The sequence below is a fragment of the Arctopsyche grandis genome, chromosome 9 (genome assembly GCF_051622035.1).
Source record: "Arctopsyche grandis isolate Sample6627 chromosome 9, ASM5162203v2, whole genome shotgun sequence".
Lineage (NCBI taxonomy): Eukaryota > Metazoa > Arthropoda > Insecta > Trichoptera > Hydropsychidae > Arctopsyche > Arctopsyche grandis.
Window position 1 is genome coordinate 12,849,739 of NC_135363.1, and position 10,500 is coordinate 12,860,238.

Below are 10,500 nucleotides of genomic sequence, written 5' to 3' on the forward strand. Positions count from 1 at the left end.
ATTTATTACAATAATTATAGCAGGTAATGTTTTCGATGTGTTATTGAAAACTTTAAAAAAATTTTTCATAACACCCAGCAGCATAGCTAATTTATGGCAATAACTTATTCTGAGTATATCTGTAATGCTGTTGGTCAGACTTGGATATTTGTGAATCCAGGTCGGTCGTTTCCTAACTGACTTTGCCAATTTTTCTGATTTCATTGTTGAAATTTGTCTAAAAAATTGGCTAAAAACCTTTCTACCTACTACATAGTAGGAAGAAAGGTTTTTAGCTAATTTTTTAGACAAATTTCAACAATGAAATCAGAAAAATTGACAAAGTCTGATAGGAAACGACCGACCTTTGATTATGAAAATCACCACTATTTGATTATGAAAAATGCACAGTAAAATTTATGGATGTCTCGTTATTTTCGAATTTCCAGTGTCTCGTAATTCAGCGACTTATGTAATAAAAATGCTGCATTGTTTGTAATTGGCCAGGAAGGCGCATTGGGGTTTACCTGTTAGGCCTTCCTGGTATATATGTTTGTATGTATGTATATAATAAAAAAAAACCAGAAGAATTGTATGAATGTATGTATGTATGTATGTATATGAAATTTTAGTGTTGTGGTGGATATATGGAGAGGATACACATTTAAGATTGAAACCATATATAATTCCTTGCATGCTGGGATCATTTATTTTCGTTATATTTTAAATTACATTTAGAAAACGGTTCTTTTTATGAAATCAATCACGTAAACGCGTAATAAATGAATGTTAACATTGCGATTTATTACCGAAGAAAAAAAAGAATAGAAAATTGATGGTGGCAGAACGATCCGAGCGTCGAAGCTGATCCGATGGCCACTTCGAAGCCTCCCGAAAGGAGCAACGGCTGCTTCGTCCCGGTCGATTCTGGCTCCAAAAAATAAATAGAAAAACAAAAATATAAACCGACTCACTTTCGTCGGTGAACTATACACTTAAACGACTAGAAATTATTAAATTTTAACGAACGGGCCTAATAGTTTGGCCCTCGGAAACGTGTGCAACGGTTAAACCGGTCGATCGAGCGTGTTTCCAAAATATGCACTCTTCAATCCGAAACAAATAAAAATTCTAATAACAATTAATTAAAACAAAATAAAAAACACTTCAACTATACGACCTACATGCTAAAAAAAAGTTGTTTCGGAATTTCTCGTGAATATTTTGCACGAATCGCGCTCGATTCGACAGGTTCGACATTTCGTCCTCAATGTTCTTATTGAATTAACCAATTGATTGCCGATTAGAGATTTAACCATTTGAATACCGCTCGAGTCTTGCAAAAACGCGATTCCCAATATTGCACCGGAAGTCTAAATATAGTAATAAAAGCTTTTAAAAATCGACGAGTCGCCGATTCAGTTCTGTTCCGGTCCAGCTTAGGAATTGTTTTTTTTTTTTAGTTGATAATTTACGCAGCTGGTTTTTCTTCCGAGACAGTTGTTGCACCGGAAGCCACGGATCCCGTGTCGTCTGATGAAGATTGGCAAGACAGTGAAGGGAACTTCTTGTACAGAGCTGCCCGATATTTAGGATGGCTAAATCAAATAACCAAATTTTATATTAATTTGTCATCGTTTTAAATTATGATATATTATGTTCTGAAATTACTATTTTACCTGATGCCGTAAACGATTGGGTTATAAACTGCGTTAGCTTTAGCGAAGAGGGATCCCCAAATGGTGCCTAGAGGACTGATTGGAGCAGATTCGAATACCCCAGTGAAGTTGATGACCAAGTAAGGTGTCCACGCGATGAACCACAGAGATATTGTCACCAAAGCGACCTGAAATGTATTAAGTAGATTAAGACCCGTATTGTTAAAATTGCTAGGTTGGAATGAAACATAATTAATAATAACCTTTGCTAATTTGCACTCAGCGCTCGTGTTAGCTTGTTCAGATGATCGCAATGATGCCACATTCATCTTCTTTGCTTGTTCTTTCATAGCTTTTTCGTGAGCTGATACTGCCTATAATTTAAAAAAAACATTTTAAATCGAAAAAATGGAGATGTCTTCATAAAAATAAGATTGCTATTGACAATACGCACCTGAATAATGAAGAAATAAGAGTAGATGATTAAGAAGAGAGGAGTAAAGTAGACGAATATCGCATAGATAAGGATGTAGCTGCGACTGAACCAATCCTTGTTCAAATAGTCTGTTCCGCAAGCCGTCATGTTGCCTTCGGGTACATACCTGTTGAATTTAAAATATCAAGGATCTGCCTAGTTGAAAGTTACGTCAAATTTTGAGATTAATGAGCTTTACCTGTTCCACCCGAAGAATGGAGCCAAAGTCCAAATAAGAGAGAACGACCAAATGAAAAGAATCCTGAGCAGTGCTCCGTTGTTGGTCAAAGGTTTGCCAGCAATTCCTTTAACAATGACGTTGTATCTGTCGAAGGCGATCATGGTCATGGACCAGATTGACACACTTCCGAACAGAGATCCAAAAAAGCCGTATAGTTCACACATGAAAGGACCTATAGAATTTTTATTGTTTAAAATCAATCTGTAAATAAAAATAATTGAAATGAAGAGAATTTCGTTTACCTAATATCCAAGTTTCATTATAGCAATTGACAACCATCGGAGGAGCCATCGTGAACATCATGAAGAAGTCGGAGAAAGCCAAGTTAACGACGAAGAGATTCGATGGAGTTTTTAGTGACTAAAAAAAAGCATTGCAATATTACAATGAGGAATTGTCAAAATATTAACAATATGGTGAAGTATTAATTACTTTTTGTCCTGAAAAAATGAAAATGACCATTCCATTGCCAATGATTGATATAACGCCTAATACACCGATTGTGAAGCCTAGAAGTCCGTGCCAGAGAGGGTTCATTGGAGGGAATTGGTACCTGAAAGTATAAAATTTATTTAGTTTTTTAATTGTTCAAAAAATTTTGGTTTATGGAAGAATCTTTACCAATAGGGGTCAACCATGTGCAACATATTGGGTGGCACATGGTCGACGACGGTCACATTGGAGGCACCATAAGCTGCAGCTTGGGGTCCCCATGCCTGAAGCGCGCTATGACTAGCTGGGAGAAGGCCGGAAGACATCCTCGACAGCTATCTGGCCTAAGATCACTACAAAATTATATAATAATTGATTTGAAGTTTGGTTTAAAAAATTATAGGCAATATTGAACATTTTAAATTGATACCCGAAAAGAAAGAGGAAAATACAGAAGTGGTACTGAAGAAAATCGATGTATCGAACTACTTCAGCTCCTGCACTGCAAGGCTGCAGGGGAAGAGCCTCAACAGCTACTCACTCACTGCCGGGGTGCTCACTCGTTATATAGTCTAAGACAGATTAAAGCTCTGTCTCCAATCGATAGTCTTAATTCAATAGAAGACTCTGAAGAAAATGCAACTCGTTCAGGAGTGAACTGGAAGGAAAATGGAAAAATACTCGTTCAATGTAAAATTAATAAGATGACAATTTTTACTATATCTATGTACTTAGTAACAATACATAGATGAAGTTTTGTGATCATGCGAAAATTTGACCCCGAGATTTTGACTGATTCGAACTCAGAATCGATCACTGATCACGTTTTCATGATCTAGAAAAAAATGTGTGTTTTTGTGTATTTTGGGGATTTTTTGAACACCATTAGTCCTATCGAACTGAAACTCAGTATCGGTAACTGAAATGCTTATCGATATTACGTAATTTTTTTTTTAATTTTTAAGTTGACCGAAAATGGTACCTCCACTTATAGGTGTCCTCTTTTTTTTAAGTTTTTGAATTCAATTATCTCCCAAACCGCTAACTGAATCGGACTAATTTTTTTCTATGTAATATAAATTATAACTTTTATATCATAATATTTTTACCTGAACCGGAAGTAGTACCTTTACTCTAGAGAATCGAGGTTTTTTATGTTTTTCTCAAAAACCTTTAGGTTTTATTGAACTAAAATTTCATATCTAAAAGTTTAAACTTAATATCAAATTATGTATAAAATTTGTTAACCATCCATCAACCGGAAGTGGCAGTTTAATCTTTTTCGATTTTTCTTCCAATATTTTTTTCGACCGCTTAAACATGTGTGCTCTTCACAAAAAAAATCAAGTATAATTCTTGTATCAATGTGATGAAAATAAAAAAGATCACTAAATTTAATAAACCGGAAGTGGGATTTTTTCCGACAATCGGAAGTAGAACTTTTGTGTTATGTAAGTTTCCCTACATTTTGTATCGAAAATACTCTCATAACCGGTATGTGTGAACGGGTATGTACATATGTTTAATTATTTATCGAATTTCGTTTTGTGACCTTCATATATTCCTCAAATACATAGATAAATTCATGGGTTGGTCACATCCGACTTTTTTATTTTACTTAGTTTTCTTTTTGTTTTCATGTAAAAAACATTAAATCAAATAATATAGATTTTCTACACATGTACATACATGTATACGTACATTATGCATTATTTATAGAATTCTTCGGTTAAAGCTATGAATAGTATATGAATACATACATAGAATTTTTAGAATTCAATAATACTGTACATATGTATATACATATGTATGTACATACATATGCACGTCGATTTGCTACTTTTTGCTAGAAATAAATCTATAATTTATTAAGTAAGATTATTTTCATCTCAGTATTAAGAATTACTTTTAACTTTTGTGAAAATACATATGTTAATTATTCAATACATATTTTTTGGGAATACAATATTACAAAGTTCTATTCTGTTCCTTAAGAAAATTTTCTTTTTAATACTATTACTTAAAGCACGTGTACATTTCCATCGTCAGTTGGAAACAAGGACAAAAATAATGGGATTATATAGTACCCTCCATATTACGTCTTATCTGTGCACTTAATACATCATGAACTTGTATTATTTCTTAAGTTCAACATTCTTCACCCGTTTAGGAACTAGTTGTCACTATGTTGAAAGATAAATTTATTTTATTTTCTAATTTAACCATAAGAAGAAGCAAACCTATTGGAATATCAACAGAAAAACTGCCAGGGACGTTATGTTAGCTTTTTCCTGAGGAGACGAAAGTTGTTTAGTTTGTGGTTGGTTTTTATAATATTTTTTTTTCATCAACATTAAATTTAAGCTTGTCGTAGTTTCTTCCGGCCTAAACTTTTAGTTACGAATAACCGATTTGATTAAGTTTCATAGTATTTCATCAAATGACATGCATCTTCCTGGCTTGGCCAAATCTAGTGGATGGAAAATACCCCCCTCCCCCCCCCGCTTGTAGTTAAATATCCATAGTTTTCGTAAGCTTATAAACAAGCAGTATTTTTATTTAATTAAGGCATATTTAAAAAAATATATTGTACAGGTTTTAAACGCATACGAAACAAATACTAGTTTCAGGGCCGGCCCGAGGAGCAGGCAGTACAGGCGGTCGCTTGGGGCGCTGGAGAAAAGGGCGCCAAAAAACAAAATTAAAACATAATAATACCTTTTAAAAAACATAATTTTACCCAAATTACAGCTCAAAATTTACATTGATCATTGAACGATCTTCTAGTGTATGATAGTTGATCGTAGATCTTAATGTGTATATAGTAGATCTCGCGATTAAACATGAATCTATAACGCTATCCCAACAGCTATGCGATATTTTATTTCTCACCCTCCTCATAACATGGTATAATATTTTGAAACACATAAATGTAATTAACAAATCAAATCAGTCGATAATAATGGATTTAGGATCAGTAATATAACTGTTAAAATCATGCACGGAATATTTAATCGTACGGATTTGAAAACGTCAAATGTGAAGGGATAGAATTAGCAAAAATATTGGATGTAGAACTAATCTTTACAGAAAAAATAACTCGTATAAAAAAAGAATGTTTGATTATGAATGTGTAGACTAAAGTATCAATAATTCAGAATGAAACTTTAAAAACAAAGTATTTAATGTGATTTTAGATAATGTAATAGCTCTCTTAAAGGGCGTTTTCAACAAACTGACGATTTTCAAAAAACTTAAGGATTCTTGTTTGATTTAAAATATAATCCCGAAATAAATTACTTGAAGAATACATACAAATGTAAGTAATGGTAATGATTTACACATTATATAAATGGTAATGATTTACACGAAGAAATAAAAATAATTAGCACTTTGATATTCGGCGGTATAAATACTTCAATAGAAGTCCTAAATTTTATAAAAATTAACCAGCTACAAAATGTTTTATCAAATTTATGGATAGCTTTAAAAATTTTACTAACCTTTCCGTAACAGTTGCGTCATGTGAACGTAGTTTTAGCAAATGTAATTATTATTATTTATTGACCTATCTCAGGTCAACTTTATCGAACGAACTTTTAAATTCATTAGCTATATTATCAATTGAAAACGAAATATCTCAAAAACTTGACGTATCAAATTCTATTAAAACATTTGCAGATTTAAAGGCTAGGAAGCAAAATTTTTATTCATGGTAGATTTTTTTTTAATTCTTACTATTTTTCTACATATTTATGTAAATAGCACTGTTCGACACGAAAAATGGTTCAGAGACGAGATATGACTTTTCTTATACACAATTAACAGAAACAACAGCGTCTTAGCACAACACACACACACACCGCGTAACAAAATCTAAGCACTTGAAAATCCAAAGTACGACTGAGAAAATCATATTCGATTCTAAATAGCACAGGTCTCATAAAAAGAAAAAAATGTTAGATCTATGCCCAGTAAACTCGAATCTGGTAATAAAAAATGTTGATTGGCTCGAGATTCGGAGATACATATATGTTTTTAAATCGCGCGATTTTTCTATATATTGGTGTTGTTCGGTCGATGTCTCAAAATCTGTCAATTTCCTGTTCAAAATTAATATTGGAATCTATAGTCGGGTATTTTTTTTATCATCCATTTGTAGGATTGGGTTAGTGTTCTGACTACATTATTTTTTGTTTTCGTTTAAATGGGTTAATGGGAAATGTGCTGAACTTTAAATCGGTAAAATTGCGAGCAAAAAGCTTTTATTAGTATTTACTCGTATTTACACGAATCTGAATTGAATTAATAGGGATAATATATTAAATTATCTTTATATGAGAATTAAATAAAATTCCACTTAGAAAAATCATATTTCGACTATTCTTGTGGATTAATAACAAAAATTCGTTTATTTTATCGAGGTAATCCAGTTATCAATACAATTTTTGCTATGTGAATCGTAATAAAAACACTAATAACATCATCATCATCATTTTCAGCTATTCGCCATCCACTGCTGAATGAAGGCCTCTCCAACAAGCTTCCACTCGTTTCTGTTTTGGGCAACTCTCATCCATCTCATTCCACGTTTTTTTCTGATTTCATCCACCCATCTTCCATGTGGCCTTCTTTTTAGTGGCCTTTTACAATCTCTCGAGTACCATTCGAGCACTTCGTTCGTCCATCTATCATCTGGTCTTTTAGCTACGTGACCTGCCCATTGCCATTTCAATCTCTTTACTCACGCCATTTTATCAACCATCTTTTTCATAATTCCCACCCACGTATTCCGTTTTCTGTTTCTTCTCGTTATGCCAAGCATATAGCGTTCCACCTCTATGACCACCTATTTTTTTCCTAATAAGAGAATCATACTATCCGATTTACGGACCGATTCTGTAAATTTGGAGTAAGAAAATACAAATTTAAAATGGTTATAAAATAAAATCTCGATGGTTCTGACGTTTATCATTAATTAATAGCAACATACTCGTATGAGTTTATCTTCAATTAGCGTTAATGTATTATTTTAATCCAAGTGGCCAACGATTACTGCACGGCCGACAGCTAGAATTTCTTCTAATATTCTGACGTTTTTCACTTAATTCAGTACTAAAATGAGAGATTTTAATATTATTACAATATTACCTTGAATTTAAATCGAATGGGTTGGCAAATTTGAAAGAAAATAATTAAAAGAAACAATTTAAGGTCTGTTCATACCTATCCAGCACGACCCGAATCCTGCAAGTATCCTGCAAGTACGGACAATATTATTTAGTACATTCTATATGGACGCGCATGAATGCGTAAATGCGCATGCGCGAATGGAGTATGAATATGTCCATATAATGTACCAAATAATACTATCCGCACTTGCAAGACACTTGCAGGATACGGGTCGTGCTGGATAGGTATGAACAGACCTTTAAACGTTTAAATGTTGTTTTCAGAAGCATGCGATTATAATTAAAATACAGTAAACGGATTATTCCGCAAAAAGTGGTCTCATGTAAGTCACTAAAATCTCGATCACGGAACATCTGGCACTCGTTAGTACAATATTTCGCATGTATTGATGGAGTTTTTGGGTGCCAGATGTTCCATGATCAAGATTTTAGTGACGTGTGCGAGATCACTTTTTGCGGAATAATCAACGAACTTCAAAATGCATAAACGGACTACTAGTCATATGTAAACCAGTCACAGGACAACCGGTCGCTCTAGATCGGTCACACGTGATCACCCGTCACACTAAAACTGGTCACACCCTAAAATCGGTCACGAGAAAACTGGTCACACCCTAAAATCGGTCACGAGAAAACTGGTTGACCGATTTTAGGGTGTGACCAGTTTACTCGTGACCAGTTTTAGCGTGACGGGTGATCACGTGTGACCGATCTAGAGCGACCGGTTGTCCTGTGACCGGTTTACATTTGACTAGTAATCAACGAACCAAATAAAAATGTTAATATTATTGTGAGTTTACAAACACATAGGCATGTTCGCGAGCAACTTTACGCGCCAAATTTCATTCAACTGTCAAACGTAGGCAGGTTATGTTGTTCAAGTGTCATTTGAGGTAGTAATATTTATGAATATTGAAACATCATGGAGAATGGACATAGTGCTAGTTTCAGTGACGACGAAGAGCCCATAACGGCAGATATAGTTTTAAAAACATTAGAGTCTGCTTGGCTAAACGAGAAATTCTCCCCTGAAATTCTTCCCCATCAAAACGACATGGTGGAGTGTATGCTGGGTCAGATTCAGCATATGGAAACCAATATTAATAAGTTGCCCAAAACGGACTTCCGGTTGCCGGTTCACAAAATGGAACTATGCCGGATAAAGTACATCATCAGCAGCTATCTAAGAACGAGACTGGAGAAAATTGAAAGGTATACGTTGCAAATATTGAAAGAAGAAAGACAACGCATGGCGAGTGATACAAACTATTTAACACCAGCTGAATATCAATATGCCAGTTCTTACATTGAAAATTTGAAGTCATACTTGACCACGACTGCTCTCAATAATATGCCCGATAACATGCACAGCTTCGAAGACGATAAAATGACGATCAACCCAAATATGAACGCTCACGTATTTTTTAAAGCCAATGAAACTGTCAACGGCGTAGTATTGGAAGGTTTGGGCGAAGATCAAGATGAGGAAATTGATTTGGAAGGTATGTTTTTATTATTGAGTGCCTTATTTACTATAATTTTCATTTATTGTTTCCGTTTTTGTTTTATAGCCGGATCTCAACACATTCTACCATACAAATACATAGCAGATTTAGTTAAAAATGGCAAGGTGCAACTGATTTAATTGTTTAAATTTGGCACATATACTCTAAAATAATGCTTTATAAATACATATACTGATTTGTCATTTGAGTCATATCAATATACCTGTAAATAATTGCTTATGATTAAATATACATATACGCCATATAACATCAATGGATATTATAATGAAAAAAATCTGGTATTTCGATTTTACTACCTTAACCGAATTATTTCTCATAATTACTCGGATCATTGCAATAATTCTTAAATTGATATTAATCTAATAACGCAGTTAACCACGGAAATCAATCTGCCGGTGATGTGAGATTAATATGATTGTAGATTGCTAATATTTTACAATGACTAATCATTATTAGCCCAAGTTTTATATGATTGACATTTGCTCATGTTGATTTAAACATATATTTCTAGATGTTCTCTGTTATGCATAACATGCAATAAATACAAAATTATGTATCTATTTATAACATTTTTTTAACTTGGGAGTTTATTTAGGAGGCAGTAGAGGTTGAGCAGGTAACATATTTTGTTACAAATTCAATCAAATGCATTAAAAGATTATAAAATCTAACGTTCTTATTTTATCACAAAGTTCCAAATGAATTCGGTCGCGACTTTTTTTGTAGAAAGATTTACCTGGTTATGCCGCTACATATGTATAATACTTGGAATAATTTTATTAAGATGTTATATTTGAAGCTCAATCAATAGGAACTCTTTAGATCAATAGTTGGTCAGTTTTTCCTTTATTCATATTAAAATTATAAATTCTCATAATCTTATGAAACTTAATAAGGGTTTTTACAATCTTATTAATCCCGAAGAGCAGAAAAAGATATGCAAAGTTGCCTTTTCTTAGTTTGATATTTACTTATATGCATATATTGGATTGTTAAC

The 10,500-nt window shown here is 33.4% G+C and overlaps 2 protein-coding genes across 3 annotated transcripts; one reads left to right on the top strand and one right to left on the bottom strand.

The window, feature by feature from the left end:
* Window positions 1-663: 663 nt before the first annotated feature.
* Window positions 664-6,690, bottom strand: LOC143917042 (opsin-1-like). Of its 2 annotated transcripts, none has more exons than XM_077438412.1 (10): window positions 6,289-6,690; window positions 3,216-3,443; window positions 2,975-3,138; window positions 2,786-2,906; window positions 2,596-2,713; window positions 2,312-2,525; window positions 2,092-2,239; window positions 1,901-2,011; window positions 1,659-1,825; window positions 664-1,577 (listed from the first exon to the last, which is right to left on the bottom strand). In XM_077438412.1, exons 3-10 carry the CDS (start codon window positions 3,109-3,111, stop codon window positions 1,451-1,453), a joined length of 1,143 nt encoding a protein of 380 aa, XP_077294538.1. In that variant the 5' UTR covers window positions 3,112-3,138; window positions 3,216-3,443; window positions 6,289-6,690; the 3' UTR covers window positions 664-1,450. The 2 variants fall into 2 exon arrangements, with proteins under 2 accessions (XP_077294538.1, XP_077294539.1); XM_077438413.1 differs by having other exon boundaries at window positions 6,524-6,623.
* Window positions 6,691-8,639: 1,949 nt separating this feature from the next.
* Window positions 8,640-9,770, top strand: Sld5 (DNA replication complex GINS protein Sld5). Its single transcript, XM_077438416.1, has 2 exons — window positions 8,640-9,479; window positions 9,549-9,770. The coding sequence occupies exons 1-2, from the start codon at window positions 8,900-8,902 to the stop codon at window positions 9,620-9,622; spliced, it is 654 nt and encodes a 217-aa protein (XP_077294542.1). The 5' UTR covers window positions 8,640-8,899; the 3' UTR covers window positions 9,623-9,770.
* The last annotated feature ends 730 nt before the right edge of the window (window positions 9,771-10,500 follow it).